This window comes from Plectropomus leopardus, chromosome 7 (assembly GCF_026936395.1).
Source record: "Plectropomus leopardus strain MGB_pleo_1.0 chromosome 7, ASM2693639v1, whole genome shotgun sequence".
Lineage (NCBI taxonomy): Eukaryota > Metazoa > Chordata > Actinopteri > Perciformes > Serranidae > Plectropomus > Plectropomus leopardus.
Window position 1 is genome coordinate 28,800,657 of NC_142182.1, and position 17,039 is coordinate 28,817,695.

At 39.3% G+C, this 17,039-nt stretch overlaps 2 protein-coding genes across 3 annotated transcripts; both read left to right on the forward strand.

The window, feature by feature from the left end:
- The first annotated feature begins 1,283 nt into the window (after positions 1 to 1,283).
- Positions 1,284 to 7,311, forward strand: slc35b4 (solute carrier family 35 member B4). The gene is made up of 10 exons (XM_042496017.2): positions 1,284 to 1,559; positions 2,674 to 2,787; positions 2,895 to 2,997; positions 3,104 to 3,153; positions 3,273 to 3,354; positions 3,539 to 3,599; positions 4,732 to 4,841; positions 4,996 to 5,071; positions 5,149 to 5,224; positions 5,457 to 7,311. The coding sequence occupies exons 1-10, from the start codon at positions 1,483 to 1,485 to the stop codon at positions 5,704 to 5,706; spliced, it is 999 nt and encodes a 332-aa protein (XP_042351951.1). The 5' UTR covers positions 1,284 to 1,482; the 3' UTR covers positions 5,707 to 7,311.
- Positions 7,312 to 7,967: 656 nt separating this feature from the next.
- Positions 7,968 to 16,009, forward strand: chchd3b (coiled-coil-helix-coiled-coil-helix domain containing 3b). 2 transcript variants are annotated; one of them, XM_042496026.2, is made up of 9 exons: positions 7,968 to 8,178; positions 10,326 to 11,712; positions 11,797 to 11,911; positions 13,113 to 13,293; positions 13,415 to 13,429; positions 13,647 to 13,730; positions 14,072 to 14,142; positions 15,179 to 15,314; positions 15,453 to 16,009. In XM_042496026.2, exons 1-9 carry the CDS (start codon positions 8,104 to 8,106, stop codon positions 15,474 to 15,476), a joined length of 2,088 nt encoding a protein of 695 aa, XP_042351960.2. In that variant the 5' UTR covers positions 7,968 to 8,103; the 3' UTR covers positions 15,477 to 16,009. The 2 variants fall into 2 exon arrangements, with proteins under 2 accessions (XP_042351960.2, XP_087936524.1); XM_088080398.1 differs by lacking the exon at positions 13,415 to 13,429.
- The last annotated feature ends 1,030 nt before the right edge of the window (positions 16,010 to 17,039 follow it).

Here is a 17,039-nt window from a genome sequence, read left to right on the forward strand (position 1 = left end):
ACGTTACACTCGTGTTTTTTGCTCTTCTATTCAGTAAATCGCACATATTTTTGGTAATTAATATCGGCAACTTTTGCACACTTATATGGTTATTGTCATTTTTTTTTTCATTCATGTATCTTGACTTATTTTTTATAAAGTACTTAATTTAAAAAAAATCCTATCATATTTATATGTGCACCAGAACACCAAGGCAAACTCTTTGTGAAAACTACTTTGCATTTAACATTATTATGAATCTGCAGTTTTCCCGTATTTTTTTTTATCTGACAGGTACAGTGGTTTGTTGTCTTTCTGATTAAAATTATTATAGTTATTATCGTCGATGCTAGTATGATACACTATTATGGAATAATCTATCTGATAGTATATAATGTAGTAAAAACTGTGTCCTTCCTGATCAGCTGCAGCATTAAATGCTGCGTTTATGTTAATGTTATACCAATCTGTTTGATACGACGCTTTTCTGGTAAGTCTGCTTTGATTCTTTTGCCACAAATCTGCAGCTTTACTGAAGAATAAGCTTGAAAGCAAGACTTTTATTTTTTTACTTAGTGCATTTATGTAGTGGTATTGCAACTTTTACTTACTGTCAATCAAATAGCCTATCTGATCACTTTCCTCATTGTTCATAATGAGAGATCGAGAGATGACAGCAGGACAAAAATATAGGGAACTTGCATGTGAAATTATGTTGTTGACAAATTAATCTGCTACTGCATTTAACTTCAATATTGCACAAATAAAAGTGTCAGTTTCAGGTGTGTGAAATCACAGCAGGGGTTTCTGCATTCAGTTTTAAGCTGGAGTTTGTTGGTACATTTTTTTAAAGTGTGAGATCCTTCCCAGTTTAACAAAACTGTATGTCTTTGAAAACTTTATGATATATAGGATACCATAATATGACCTTCATGCATTTGCTATCTCACTGACTGAATCCGTTGAAAGCAGAAGTGTTTTTGGTTGTTGTTGCTGTTGTTGTTGGCCCGTTAGGTTTCTTCTACCCAGAAATTCTAACAGAGTGAAACCTCTTCAAATATTTTAATGGCACTCCTAATGTGCGCATGCGCGTTAGAGCGTTTCTGTGCATCATGATTGCGCAGTGAATGTGCTGTTAACGCTTTAATTTACGCTTTCTGTTCGTTATATTTGGCATATTTCACCAATATTATTCCTAATATTGTTTTTCAATACTGTATATGCATTTAATTCGCGAATGTAACTCGAATACATAGAAAACTAAGAACACTGCGTACCCCTTTTCCACTGTCAGAAAATAACTACAACTCCCATGTGCCCGCGCGGCAAGGAAGCGATTCAATCTGGCATTCAGACGTGTTCAACTGAGACCGGAGTTTGTGTTGAAGCAGAGGACCTCCTATCAAACACAAATCGCTGCTTATTGGCAAATATGCGCCGATCAGAAATCCGCTTTGTAAAGTGACTGTGTTTGCGCCGCGTTTCTGTCGCCAGTGAACCAACATGGGAACTGCTTTTGCCATTGTTCTGGTTTTTGTCGGATGCTGTAGCAATGTGGTGTCTCTGGAGCTGCTCGTGAGGTCAGTGACAAACTTAGACTGTTTACGATCTCGTGTCGACTTTACTGCATCAAAGTTTTCACAGTCGTCTCCGATATTTGTTTGGACTTCACACGGCACTACTTTTGTCACTGTATCCAAATACAAAGTGTAGCAACTGTGGAGTGATACATTAACATGATGTCAGGGGCGGAAAGTTACTAATCAGGTACTCCGGTAAGTGCTAATGAGGAGTGTTTCATGCAGAACTGCACATCCATGAAGCGCTGTAAACTCACTGCTGCTCTGCTCTCATAACATAAGACAAGAGAGAATTAGGCTTATTTTTGTCGCAAAATATGTTTAAAATATATAGTCAAATAAATTCATTCATAGTGTAAATATACAACAAACTGTATGGAAAATTAAAGTAAAACCCACCCATCCATACTTAAATACTGCAAGAAAAATGAAGGGAAATGCAGTAAAGGGAGGTGCAACGTGTCAAAGTAAGTGCTTTTGTTTGTTTTTTGGATCCTGGATCCTTATTAGTGTCTGCCATAACAGTTGCTAATCTTTCTGTAAGATTTTTCAAAAGATGTACAAATAAAACATGAATATAATCCGAAAAGTCTAACAGTAAAAACAAAGCAGCTCATCTTTATACAACACAATGACATCATTCACAACACAAGTCTTTCAACAATATTAATAAAAGGTTCATATTATTGCATAACCATTGGCAGCGTATGAGATGATGGGTGCCGAGGGACAGATTTGCAAAGTCTTTCTTTGTATCTATCTCTCGGTCAAAAAAGGTTTGTAACTTTGTAGTTGTTTAGCCTATTTTTGTAGTTATTTTGTGTGTCTTTGTAGTTCTTTTGCATCTATTTGTGGTCATTTTAAATCTCCTCCTGGTCAGTGTCTGGTAATTTGAGTCACATTTTGCCAGTGAAGGCCAGGGGAGCTCCTGACACTTTTGGCCCCTGGGTCTGCGCCCTCGGCCCGCTCAGTAATTCATCCATTGTAAAAAATAAATGAATAAATATAAACGTATCGCCCTGGCCTATTTGAAAGTGTTCAGTGTTTTGCAACATTAAAGGTTCACATCACATACTGTTATATTCTGGATAATTATTATTGTTTTGTTCTTCAGGGAGTTTCCAGGATGTGGCAACATCGTCACTTTCGCTCAGTTTTTGTTCATCGCGTTGGAAGGTTTCATCTTTGAAGCAAACTTTGGGAGGAAGAAACCGGCGATCCCTGTGAGGTACAAACTCAGCGACAGGGTTTGAGCTTCTTGCTGCAGGATAAAGATGAACAAACGCCTAAATAAAACTGTTATGTGGTTGTTGTTTTTTTTTTTGCTCTTTGCAGTAATTATGTGATCATGGTGACCATGTTCTTCACAGTCAGCGTGATCAACAACTACGCTCTCAACTTCAACATCGCCATGCCGTTACACATGATCTTCAGATCGGTAAAAGCTGTTGTTTTTCTGCTTTTCACTTTTATTTTTCAATTTCAAATATCACCCCTGTCCATCACCTCCACATCGGTCTGATCTGCGGCTTGTGTCTTTGCAGGGGTCGCTAATCGCCAACATGATCCTGGGAATAATCATCCTGAAGAAAAGGTGCTTCCTCTGACAAAAAAACACAGCTTGTATAGATGAAATCATGTCTGCAGGTTTAAAAGCGTCAGTATGCAGTTTGTTTGTAGTTAATTGTGTCTCACCTTCTTCTCGCTCTACAGGTATTCAGCGAGTAAATATCTATCGATCGCTTTAGTTTCAGCCGGTATCTTCATCTGCACCATCATGTCTGCCAAACAAGTGGTGAGTCCTCCGCAGAACATGTTGCATTATGATTTATCACATAACGATGCTTATTTTTATTTACTGAGTCTTTTATGTCTATTTTTCTATGCTGCGATTTCTTGAATCCAAGACGAATTCTCACAGAAATATAAAAATCTTGAGTCGCAATACTATGACGCGTTTTGCCTTTTTGTTCCTTCAGAATGTGGCCAGTGAGGGATCGGAGGAGCAGGGCTTTTATGTCTTCATGCGCTGGCTTTTAGGTGAGTTTCATGTGCCAAACACTTTGAAGTGACACTTCATTCGGAAAAATGCAGCAGCTAACTGTTTTTGTGTCTTATCTGTTATGTATTTAGTCTGTAAAATGAGAGAAATAAGTGCAGATGTTTAATGTATCATCCACAGTGCGAAAGTGACAAGTTATTTGTTTTAAAGACATTGAATTTATGAACACATGAGCGAGAGAAGATCAGCTAATCAAGAGAGTTTTTGTCATGTTTGCTTGATAAATAAATGAAAATATTTACAAAATGATTATTGATTAACTGTCAACTGAATAAACAGTCGATTTGGAAGCATCTCTTTCTATAATCACGAGGTAGACGTGTCAGATTTAAAGAAATGCTTCACTTCCTCAAATGACCTTTTGTACATCCGCTACTCACCCCGTGTCGCGCTGAATTTGTGAATTTGTTTCACTTGCCTGCCTTCACAGTGAACCAAGAATCCAAAAACAGAGTGAAATCTTAATGAATTAACAAAAATAACATCTTTATATCTTTTACCAAACAAGAATTATTCATCCAGTTGAATGCTAAGTACTTCCCAAACAGACAGCACTTTCCCACAAGGAACTGAATAAAAAGTAAAACTTATCTATTCTCTTGTCAAAGTCAGACTTTGTCATTTTACGTCACTGAGCACAGGAGCTGCTGGTCCTCTACTGCCTCCATCAATCAGTATTGTGTGACTTTAGAGTTTTAAGGTCTAGTGCCGATTCAACAAAGTCACGCAAAAACACAAACAAACTGTTTGAGGCAGCAGTAGAGCAGCAGATCCGCAGGGTTTTTGTCAACGGCGTCTTGTGCTGAAGAGATCATAGATCACGTTTCTCTTTCCGTAAACCTCGCTGTCAGAGAGGACTGTCTGCTTGGGGCATACTGAGCGTACGACTGGAGTTTTTAAACAGATGTTTTGATTTAGTTTTGCTGTTGTTAAAAAAAGGACCTCTTTTACTTCAATTCTTTCAGCATTTTTCCCAGATTTAGATTCTTTGTTTTCTTTACAAATTCAGCATAACGCAGCATTAACGCAAACGATATGAGCGACCGGATATTTTAACATTATGCCCGTAAAGTGTTTTTATTTTGTCGTTGTTGATTCGTGTCCATTCAGGTATCGGCATGTTGACCTTTGCTCTGCTGATGTCTGCGAGGATGGGCATATTCCAGGAGACGCTTTACAAGCAGTACGGAAAACACTCCAAGGAAGCCCTCTTCTATAATGTGAGTTTTTCCCTCTGACATGAAAGGAGGCTCCCAAAAGGATTCAGATGTCTTCGGGGAAAATTCAAGCCTCGTTTGAGCTTTTTGGAAATATTCTCTCTCGGGAATGAATCGTGGCTTCAGCAGCTGTTGATGATTTTCTGTCTTTTTGCAGCACTGCCTGCCTCTGCCGGGCTTCCTGCTTCTCTCCACAGACATCTACAACCACTGTGTCTACTTCAGTCAGAGCAGTGAGTGGCGTCCGTTCATTCAGGAACGTTTTTGCATCTTCACCCACAAATGTAAACAAACATCCTCTCTGTCTCAGCTCCTACAGTGGTCCCTGTGGTTGGACTGACGGTGCCGATAATGTGGCTCTACCTGCTGATCAACGTCGTCACACAGTATCCTTTCATCGTTTTTTTTGTCTTTTTGTCTTTGCTACGCATTCAATTAAAAACACCTGTGTGATAGCTGACATAAAACAAAGGATCCGATGGCTCTGTAAGCTAAATAAAGCCCATCCTGATCAGTCAAAAAATGTCTTGATCAACCCAAAGTCGGACTCAGACGTCCCTAGTTTCATTTTTTTTTTTTCCCGCATACTTGTTCCAGACCATAACCAGCTTCTTTCAGATATGTGTGCATCCGTGGTGTTTTCATCCTGACCACAGAGTGCGCCTCGCTGACCGTCACTCTGGTGGTGACCCTGAGAAAGTTCCTCAGCCTCATCTTCTCCATCATGTACTTCCAAAACCCCTTCACTACGTGGCACTGGGTGGGCACGGCGGTGGTCTTCCTGGGAACTCTGCTGTACACTGAGGTATTAAGCAGTGTGCTGGCGGCTCTGCGTGGACCTGATGTGAAGGAGAAGAAGGCAGAGTGAAGGCGAGGAAGAAGGCGGAGAAGGGACAGGTGGTCGGGTAGAAAAACAACCACTGTGTTGGACTCTGAGATTGTTTTTGGTCGACTATCCTGCGGCGATTTTATACTGTAATTTCATTTTGTTTAGGTTGTGGTAATTCCATTACACACACGGTTAACAGCATAAGGCTGGTGATATTCTATGTTTACATTATTGTCAACAATTACCAGAGGAAAACCGAGAAGCAGCTATGATTTAGTCTGTATCTAAAACAGCAGACAGAAACAGAAGCTAGCTGATAAACGTAACATTAACTGACTGAAGAGTCATATGCTTATGTTAAGAGTTGGTAGAGACCAAAAACAGAGCTTAAATTCATCATAAACATGACGTTTGATGAATTATTGTGTCACTCCACATCTGGGCGTGTAAATAAGCATCTGTTTGCTGACAGTTTCATCATATCAACATAAAAACTTGATGCTGTGTCAAGACCTGAAACAACGGTCCATCAAAAAGAACTGCATCTGTTTTTCTAATTCATTAATAATCAGTTTTTCAAGCCAAATTCCCAAACATTTAATTAGTGAAAGATTTTCAAATGGGAGAAATAGCTTCCATTTATTTTGTCTTACATTAAAGAAAATGTAATATTTTGGGGCTTAGAGCTGTGTTAATGTTGTCTCCTCAGATTGTGTTCGCTACCCCCAAGTGGCCCAAAAATTCAGTTGCTGCAGATTTAAAAACTGGTTAAAAAGCTTTGATAATTTGCTGAAACAGGTTTTTAAACATTGCTCACACAGGCATAAGCTGTGTTTAAAACACAATTGGTGCACTTATGAGTTTCTGCAGCAGCAGAATGCCGTTTATAACTGACTCTCTAACAGACTTTAAAGGGATAAGTTGCCAGTTTTCAACAAGATCTGTGTGCCCGCGATTTGAGGAGTGTGTGCAGATAAATGATGTTAAGATGCCACCCATGCCAGCAAAAGTACGTCAGATGCATCTGCGGATGTTTTGTCATCGATGCCTTAACACCGTTCATCTGTGCACGCTCCCCACACCGGTGTGACACAGACCTGGCTGAAAATCTGCATAATGTTCCTTTAGTTTCTGGGAAACAGTGGCACAGATAAGTGGAATAAGATATAACAGACTTATGCTACCTGTTGAATGAATCAATTCATATTTAGTTTCGGTCTTTTAACAGGATTTGTTGAAATTAAAAAACATAAATATAAAATATCACCCACCCTGCTCTTTAACATTAGTACCTCATTAGCATCCACAGATGCAAAATCACGGTATAACTTTCTTTTGTCTGTAATATTATGTGAATATTTATTTTCAGAATGTGACGGCTGATTTACTCCATGTTTCATCAGTTACAGCGATCACAGTAATGTGATGCTGAATGGACGACACACTTTCATGTTTAAGGAGCTGGTAGAAACAGACTGTTTGAGGGATCATATATGGGGAACATGTTTTTCTTTTCCTTTTTTTGTTTTTTTTTTTAATGTCAAAACTGTCTCAGGTGTATGTACCAGTACTTGTCAACAGGAAACATCAATAAATCTTTACACTCCCTGACAAATGAAATTAAAATGACAACCTGGCTACAAATATAGATTAAAGAGTCTCTGTAGCTTTAGGCTACAAATAAATCATCTATAGCAACAGTGTTTAAAAAGCAGTGGTGGAAAGTAAGCACTTTTCCTAATTTTCAGGTAACTTTCTTTTGCTTTCTCCTTATTTCTTGCAAATTTTTGAGTCATTTCTTCTTTAAATGCTCATTACTGTTTTTTACCATGATTAAAAAAATATATATATATCAAGCCAATATGCTCAGGTTTCAAAGGGTTAAGCAACCTAGCAGTAAATAAATAGTTAAAATTATCCTCACATTAAGTGATTGTTACAGATACATTCATCAATAATTTGAATAAAACTGAATAATGTATATTTCTCTGAAACGAGCCATTCTGCATACAGAGCACGTTTATATACTTTATATTTTGACTTACAAAAAAAACTCTTGTACTTTTAATTTTGTAAAACTTTGACTGCAGAACTTTTACTCGAGTATTCCTACACAGTTGTGTTGCTATTTTTACTTCAGCACAACTACTTCTTTAACCTCTAGTAAAAAAGCACAATGGATTATTTATTAGTTTTATATATTTTTACAGACTGGGACACAATGTTCCTTTGCACTTCATTGGCTTTAATGAACTGACCAATCCGGAGAGGCTTTGTTCAGCTCCGTCCAATCACAGCAGCTGATGTTGGCGCCTCAGCGGTGGGAAGGGCAGGCAGCTGTGTTGATTTCACTGATCCACGCTGTGGATTAAATATATTTCAGAAACCGCACAGATCTGATCCGATCTGCAGCAGCGTGCAGCAGCGGGAGCGTGGATGGGGGGAAACGGCCCGAGTCACTTCTCCCACGAGGAGGCAGGAGGCGGAGTGACTTTTGTGAAGGGCATCCGGGTGAGTGAAAGCTCTGAGAAATGCATGAAGTGGGAGAAGATATTCACACAGAAGGTCTGATGAGTCAAAGGGAGACCACTGCAGGGTGCAGCAGTGTTTACAGTTTCACTTTCAAAGCAGCTGATCTCTGATTTCCTGATTCTCTGATAGCCTAATCATCAAGTATCGATCACGCCCTCATGTTTGTTGTTGTCACTCTGCACAAAGTCAAAGGATCCTCACACACACACACACACACACACACACACACACACTGCTGCTGGAGTTAAATATAGAAAGAACATGATCACCTCTCACATGGACCACAAAAATCAATACTTATGACATAACTTAACATAATTCTTTAATAATCGGTTATTTCATGAATGTAACTGCAGTTAAGTTTATTCTAAATCCTTAACAAAACCAATATACTTTAATAAGTTTTAAGTGTGTGAGTGAAGTCTCTTAAAGTAATCTAGTTATTTTCAGTCATTTATCAATCTGTGACCTTTGTATCGACCACTATTGGTGACCTAATGTAACATCAAAACAGCAAAAAAAAAAAGAAAAATTTTAAAAAGCTGCAGTAGCTGCCCTTTGCCCAACAATAATAACAATAATGTGAGGTAGTTTATAGAATAACACATTTGTGATCATGATAAAAATGGTTTATTATTATTTCCAAACCTTTGAATAAATAATAATCATTTGATGTCATCATATCTGGCTGCCCAAACTGTTCTGTCCCGATGATGCATTCGCTGTTTCAGAGCTTTTGCCCATGTTTCCGTTTTCTTTAGCACTTTTTTTTTTGTTCAGGTTTGCTCAAAAGCCGACCGAGTGCAAGTTAATAATTCTTTATAGTTTCTAAGATCAAGAATGAACTATCAGTCTTTTAACTGTGGAAATAGTTTATCAACTCATTAACCTGAAAACACAAAAAAACAAGAATGTGTTGGATCTCAGGGGAAGGGGAAGCCTGTCAGGCTGAGTTCATAAAATGTTTGATGCGAGAAAGTGAAGTCAGATGTGCAGAAAGGTTGTGGTGCAGAGGAAAACACAGCACAATGAACATTTTACTTACATCTAATTTCAAAATGAATGTTGCGCTATAACATTTTAGTCCTTTAAAATAAAAGACTGAACAGTGAAGCACCCCTCTTTAATGCTGAGAGACTGTAATGTGTGATGGTGACATTTAGATCTCAGATATGACTCAAAAAAAACAGAAAAGGAAGGCCAGCCACATCGTGTGTTGTCGGATTTCTTAACTTCATGTTACGTCAGTAAGAAACTACAGCTGACAAAAAACGAAGCTACAAAAACAGGATTTCAGACCCATTACAGAAGAAATGCTAATGAAGTCCACGTTAATAAGCAGCCCAGTCGCCTGAATCAGTGTTGGTATTCTGTAAATCACAGATATGTTACATTTGACATTGACACGCTGTCCACCTTCAAGTCCCCTTTGAAAACACACCTTTTCAAACTGGCATATTCGGTCTGATTATATGGTGACACACACATCTTGATTTGCACTATAATGATTTTATTATGATGGATTTATTTCTACTTTTTATGACAATGATTTTGTCAGGTTAATATATTACCTGATTGTGTAGTTGATGCATTTCTGCTTGTTTTAACTGTGCCTTGTGAGGTGTCCATGAGTGCTTTGAAAAGTATTATTATTATAATTAGAATAATAATTATGATTATAATTTGTATGCATTCATAAAGGCCCTCAAAACTCCCCTCTCCAGACTTGCCTTCCTCAGCAACTCCCCATCACCACCATGACCTCATATTTTTATGCCTGAGTGCGCTCAATTGAGTCTTAATCATTCACTTTATTTTACTGACTGTATTACTATTACTACTGTATACTATTAATTGACTTTTTTTCTGTGTTTGTTTTGTTTTAATTTTTTTATATTTCTCTATTTAAAGCATCTTTGAGGAGTCGGTAAGGTGCTACATAGGTCTGATATAATAATAATGATTATTATGGGTAGTAGTAGTAGTCCACAGTAGTATATCCACAACATATAAAATATACAAATGTAAAGTATGATATGATTGATATGTACTAATGTATGATTCCAACATGGTTAATGTGGCGTTCAGGTTCCAGCATTAAGTTTGTGTCTCTTGTTTCTCTCCAGCTGTCGGATAAAGTCATAAACCGGATGAGACAGTCCTCGAAGGTCGTCACTCCTCCTCCAGCTTCACCTGAGACACGAACAACCACTCCACTTCCTCCCCCAACTGTCGAACACTTACTACCTCTTCTGACTCCTCCTCCTCCGTTCATCGCACCTCCCCCTCAGGAAGCTCCTTCCACACCTCCACCAGTGGAGCCTGCTCCTCCTGTAAAACTCCTCCCTCCTCCTCCTGTAAAGTTTCACTCCCTGCCTCCGTCTTCTGTGGAGCCTGCAGCACCGCCTCCACCTGCAGAGCCAAAAACTGCTCCACCACCACCTCCTCCTCAAGAAGCCCCATCAGTGGAGCCTCCTCCTCCTGTTGTGTTTCACTCCTTTCCTGCTACCTCTGTGGAGCCTGAAGCCCCGCCAAAAACTCCACCTGTTACCGACCCTGTTGTCTCAGCTCCTCCTCCACAAGTAGAAGCACCTCCTCCTCCGCCTGCTGTGGTGGAGCCAATAGTCCTCCCTCCTGCTGGATGCTTTATCCATGTAGAACCAGAAATCACATCTACACCGCCAGTACCAGAAGCGGTTGTCCTTCCTCCACCTGTGGAAACAGCTGTAGTTCCACCCGAACCTTTGGCTCCTCCTTTGCCTGCCGAAACGCCTCCTGCTTTGATTGAACCTGCAGCTGTAGCTCCCTCTGCTGAACCTCTGGAATCTGTTGTCCTGCTTTCAACACCAGTGGAGACACTTCAGCCTCCACCCGCTGCTGAATCTACACCAGTTGATGTAGTAGTGCCTTCAGCTGTCGTTTCACCACCTCCATGTGAACTGGTCCCACCTCCACCTGCTCCTGAGCCAGTTGCAGCACCTTCACTTTCTCCAGAGCCAGTTGCAGCACCTCCACCTCCTCCAGAGCCGGTTGTAGTACCTCCACCTCCTCCAGAGCCGGTTGCAGCACCTCCACCTCCTCCAGAGCCGGTTAAAGTACCTCCACCTCCTCCAGAGCCAGTTGCAGCACCTCCACCTCCTCCTGTGCTGGTTACAGCACCTCCGACTCCTCCAGAGCCGGTTGCAGCACCCTCACCTCCTCCAGAGCCGGTTGTAGTACCTCCACCTCCTCCAGAGCCGATTGTTGTACCTCCACCTCCTCCAGAGCCAGTTGCTGCACCTCCACCTCCTCCTGAGCTCACTTTTGAAGAGCCCTCCCCGCCCTGTCACTGTGTGGAGCTCACCGTGGTTCCCACCGCTGCACCTGTGAGTGATGAACCCTTCGTCGAGCCTGTGGCACCGCCTCCACCTGCTCCAGCGCCACCTGCCGAGGAGCCCACCTTGACCCCATCTCTGCCTCCTGTCACTGAGGATGAAGTACCTGTTGTCGCCTCCGCTCCACCTCCCGCAGCAGGTGAACCGTTTACCACCATGATGATTGTAGCAACATTTTGAAATAAATCAACTAAATTTCTCACGTTTATTTGTGTGTTTGCAGCCCTGTCTGTTTCTGCTGAAGTGACGGAGGAGGAGTTGAGGCAGAAGATCAAAGCAGAGATGCAGATGAGTCTGGAGGAGGAGATCAACCAGAGGAGGCAGGAGCTGCAGCGACAGTAAGGACTAATTACTGTCAGTGATTTACTGAGTTTCTGACGCAACTCATCGTGTCTGTGTGGGAAGGTTTGAATGTCCTGTCTTTGTCTGAGGAGGTAAAATGAACGAATACAGATGAATTGCAGATTATTTTTCAAGCTTAAGTAAAATAAGATGCTCAATATATGCATTTAAGCTGAAACAGGTGACAGCCATTTGACCGATAAGTTATTGATAAATCTGCCGATTTGTTCCTTGATTATTCATTTGGTCTATGAAATGGTCTAGAAAAAAATATTTTCTCAAAGTCTAAGGTGATGTTTTTAAATGCCATGTTTTTCAGTCATAAACCCAAATTCATTCAATTTAATATGAGCAGAGAAAAGCAGGAATTCCTCATATTTTCAAAGCTGGAAATGGCATTTTCTGCCATTTTTGCATGGAAATATATTTATTGTAAACAGTTATCAAAGTAGTTAGTGATCGCTTTTCTTTCAGTGGACTAATCGATTAGTCGACTAATCATTGCAGCTCTACAGTCAATTATTTTAGAAAACAATCAACAGATTTATTGATAGTAAAAAATGGTCTTTAGTTTGAGCCCTGATATGCAGTGAAATAAATATATGCATGAATTTAGTAAAATAGACGAAAGTGAAAGAACAAAATGTCACAAAAAGACTTGAACATCTCTTGAATTTCTCTTGCCTTTGAATCTCAAAGGCAATAATTCAATTAACAGTAAGGTGCATCTATGTTACAAATGTTACAAATTATAAACTTAAAAAATATTAAATGTAAATGTAAAATAATAAAGCACCATGTGTACCGTTGAGCTGCAACTAATTCTTATTTTCAGTATCTGTTAACAGGCCTAATACTTCTGATCGATTGATTTAATTGTTTGGTGTAAAAAAATGTCAGAAAAAAGTGAGAGATGTTGATTTTCATATTTCGGATCCCGAGATAATCTCTTTAAATGTCTTTTGTCTGACCAGTCAGTCAAATCAGTTTACAGTAACAGAAGACGAACTAAAACAGGAAATATTCACATTTGCTAGGTATATTTCAGGGTAATTTTACTTGATAAATAACATCAAAATTGCAGTTGATAGAATGTCTGCTTATCATTTAATCGACTAATCATTCACTCCATTGAAATATATGAATGATGCATCACAGAGTGAGCAGGAGAAGTAGTAAACTGTGATCTGTGTGAAGGCTGGAGGAGATGAGGGTTCAGGCGCAGGCCGATGCTCAGGCGGCCGCTCAGGCTCAGGTGGAGGAGCAGGTGAAGAAGACGCTGGATACGGAGAGGGCGGCGTACATGGAGAGCCTAACGGAGGCCATCATGAAGGAGCGAGTAAAGACAGACGACCAGAGGCTTATGGTGCAGCTTTATGTAAGACAAACATGATCTGTAACTGTGTGTGTGTGTGTGTGTCAGGATCTCTGTGTGAAATATGAAAATCTTTCCTCTTATTGTGCCTCTTTTTCTTTCTCGCTCTCTTGTGTTGATTCAGCGGATGGAGCTGAAGGTAAGAGGGGAGTGAATTTATACCTGCATGACTTCACTTTCAATCTTCTCCATCTAGAGCAGCTGTGTTTCGCTGCTCGTTATTTCTCTGATGATGACACAAAAAAAAGATCATTTCTAACTGTGTGGAGAGTCTGGGTATCAGTCAACGTAATCTGAAACAATATTGGGTTTTAGAGGAGTGATGATGTCGTGATAAACATTTTAAACTCACGCAGGCTCATCAGCTGGAGGAGAGGGAGAAAGAGCTGAAGAAACGAGACGCTCTCTACAAGGAACATGTCGCAAAACTTGAAGCAAAGGTGAGCAACATTTTTAGTGTTCCTTTTTCCCATTTGAGCTTGAGTTACAATAAAGCTCCTTGTGTATTTAGTTTAAAGCAGCTATAATCTATATCTTAATAACAACGTATCAAAAAGCAGTCACTTGTAGTGATGAAAAATGATCCCCTGAATCTGCTGCTCCCCTCTACTTAACAGCTTTATTGTGACTTTCAGCTCATTGTTTAGCTGTCTGGCAGCGGTTTGGTTCACTCATCGCTTTTTTCAGCTGCAGCTATTTTCAGCGAACAAGCTTTGAATATTTGATGTGTTTTATATATTTTAGCTTGATGGTAACTTGTGGTGTTTTTATTTTTTGACAGTGCACTGAGTTTTACAAAGTGTCTGCTGAGAGTTTCCAGAAGGGCAAAGAAGAGACTCACAAACGTTTTGCGTAAGTTTGGAGTGTCTGTTTGTATAAATGCAAAAACAAAGTGCAAATGTACCATTCTCAATATTCTAATGTTAAAGGTATACTATGCAGGATTCAGAAGAAGTGAAAGTAAAAGCCAAACACAGATTCGATTCGATTCGATTCGACTTGATTCAATTTGATACAATACGATACAATATGATACAATACACTTTATTGTCCCTGCAGGGAAAATTTGTCTTGGACACAGTGCTGCAGCGATAATGTCTCCACACTTATAACAAAAACAGTTTTCACACCATGACATTAAAAACACAACAGCCTGAACACCAGATATGCAACTGCACATAGTCACAGTTTCACTTAATAAAGATTATGCACATATTGCACACAACACCTATTGCACTCACCCAGTAATAGATTCACTCTCATTTAGCGTTTTGCCTCGTTTCATCAGCATTTTTAGTGCTGTGCCTTTTGGATGCCTGCTGCTGACGGTCTGTCACTATGTTATTATAACGCCCTGACCTCACCTGGGTGCCCATGAATGTCCCAAACACAGAAAATATGAAAATACAGTCAGATAGCAGAGTATCTGCAGAAAGATAAACTGCCATACATTATTACTTGTGTGTGAGTCTATACATTGTTTTATAGGAATAAATCATTTATTTTTTATTGCAACATAAACAGATAAACAGAGATAACTCATGGCTGATTACATTTGACGATTTAACCCAGCTAGCCCCCCCAAATCCAGCCCTTCTCCATACCCCTTTCCCTTCCACCAACCAACAAAGGAGTAATATCGACACAGACAGAGCAGTCTTATTTAGACAGAAGATCCTTTAGATATCAAATTTGTCCACGTTAAAATTGTCTTTGGATGCGCATCATAGTGTATCTTTTATAATATATAAACATTTTTTTGCAGTTTATGGGGTGAAGTTTGTTAAGGTTACAGAGTGCAGAGAACAAATTGGCTCATTTTTCAATATGATGATATTAACTATCAAACCAACATGATGATTGATATTTTGCATCCTGTCTTGTGCAGGCGTTTCGATATCCAGCCCGTGTGCGGTGACCTGCAGGGTCAGATTTTAAAATGTTACAGGGAGAACACAGGAAAGACTCTGTCCTGCTCCAGTATCGCCTCAGCCTACATGCAGTGTGTGGACAACGCCAAGAAGGTACGACTGCGATATATAAACTCATCGTGTTTTTTTTTTTGTTTTTTTTAAAACATCCATAGTGATGTCTAACCTCTTTCACTATCTTTGAATTTATTGTTGGTAACATTTTAACCCATCTCTTCACTCTGTCTACAGAATAAATTGAGCACTGGGGGTTAATGTCTGAATACTCAATGAAGACATCGAGACCTGACAGCTTCACTGCTGCAGCAGAGAAAAGTTAACGGACAGAAATCAACAGACAAGTTACAGGAGAATCATCTCCAGCCTTTATTTTACCTCCACAGCGACTTGTCATCTGCTCTGGGGGTAATGTCATGTTTGCAGCAGATCTGGTTCTTGGGATCATCTTGAAGCCATTTGTGCCACAACAATAACAGATGGATCAAATCATCTGAAGTGCTTTTCTTTTTGGAAATGGGGAGAAACACAAGACAGGAACACAAGTTGAACTTGTGAATTCAAGTTTGTATGACATATATACTGAACGAGATGCTGATAAATCATGTGTGTGCGTGCCTTGAAGTTATGAAAGCTAATTATGAGATTGCAGATGCATGAGAGAACTGTTTAATGACCTGTTGGTGTGTCAGGGTGATTGTACTGTACAGAGATTATTTCAGGGTTTGTTTTCTGGTGCATGTACACAAAATAAAATCAGTCACAATAAACTTTATTGTGGAATCACTCAATGGGCTTTTAATATTTTGCAGTTTGCGAAAATGTTGGCTGCTGGATGTTAATTAAGTGGAAGAGTGAACAATTTGGTTACAAAGTCATTTTGGGAGGCTGGAATCAGTGTAATTAATGTGTTATTACCTTTGATTAAAACTACCAGTGTTTGTTACAGAACTGTAAAAATGACATTGTGACAGTTGGGCAGAATGATGTATAACTTGTGACCTGAAATGTCTTTAATTATTTTAAATTCACTTTATAAATATTAGACCTTAAAAGTCACTATACTCTTAAATTTGATTGTGTGAGGTCTTAATTGTCAAAACATTTTATCTGATTTATCTAATCTCTTTTAACTTGTTTTTTGTCAAAATGAGTCTAGCTGCAAATCTTAAAACCAACCACTAACCCTAAAACTGTCTTTTTATTTTATAATGCGCTACCTTTTGGCAAATGTAGATTGACCGAACCTGCTCTTTAAAACTTTCCTCTGCATGGGGACATGTGCTTCCCCTTTATACTTACATGCTATGCTTAAATCAGAAAAAGATGATTTGTCTAAAATTCAGTCTTAAATTTGGTTAAAATGATCTTGAAACAGCATCAAAGAGCCTAAAATCCAAGTGTCTGATACCCATAGTCACCCTGGTCTAATAGCCAGGGCAGCTTGTCATGACACGCGCCACAAATCAGGACAAACACTAAAAAACCTCCAGCTTATATTTTTTTGAGGGATATAATTATTTTGTTTTCTGCAACATGGTATATTATTTTTTGGATATTTGTTCTGTAAAAGCAGTACAGGGAGGGAAATGATCTTCTCTTTAGAAGCACAGCATACATTTTTCTTCATTACATTATTAAGACAACCTTCACTTTATTGGTCATCATTTACAGATGTTGTGGAGCTCATTTCAGCATTATTGTGGTCATAAGAAATCTCTGTAAAACTCAATATTCCTGCAGCATCTCAGATTGTTTGTGTTTTTTAAATAGTCAAGTACATTTTTATGGTTTATTATGCATTTGACCAGCAGACAGTAT

What these genes read in the sequence shown, in the direction of transcription:
- slc35b4 (XM_042496017.2), top strand. Translation starts at nt 1,483, where the DNA reads ATGGGAACTGCTTTTGCCATTGTTCTGGTTTTTGTCGGATGCTGTAGC. An exon ending in AAACCGGCGATCCCTGTGAG is followed by an intron (nt 2,788 to 2,894) that starts GTACAAACTCAG and finishes TGCTCTTTGCAG; the next exon opens with TAATTATGTGATCATGGTGA. An exon ending in CTGATCAACGTCGTCACACA is followed by an intron (nt 5,225 to 5,456) that starts GTATCCTTTCAT and finishes AGCTTCTTTCAG; the next exon opens with ATATGTGTGCATCCGTGGTG.
- chchd3b (XM_042496026.2), top strand. Translation starts at nt 8,104, where the DNA reads ATGGGGGGAAACGGCCCGAGTCACTTCTCCCACGAGGAGGCAGGAGGC. An exon ending in CTTTTGTGAAGGGCATCCGG is followed by an intron (nt 8,179 to 10,325) that starts GTGAGTGAAAGC and finishes GTTTCTCTCCAG; the next exon opens with CTGTCGGATAAAGTCATAAA. An exon ending in AGGCAGGAGCTGCAGCGACA is followed by an intron (nt 11,912 to 13,112) that starts GTAAGGACTAAT and finishes ATCTGTGTGAAG; the next exon opens with GCTGGAGGAGATGAGGGTTC.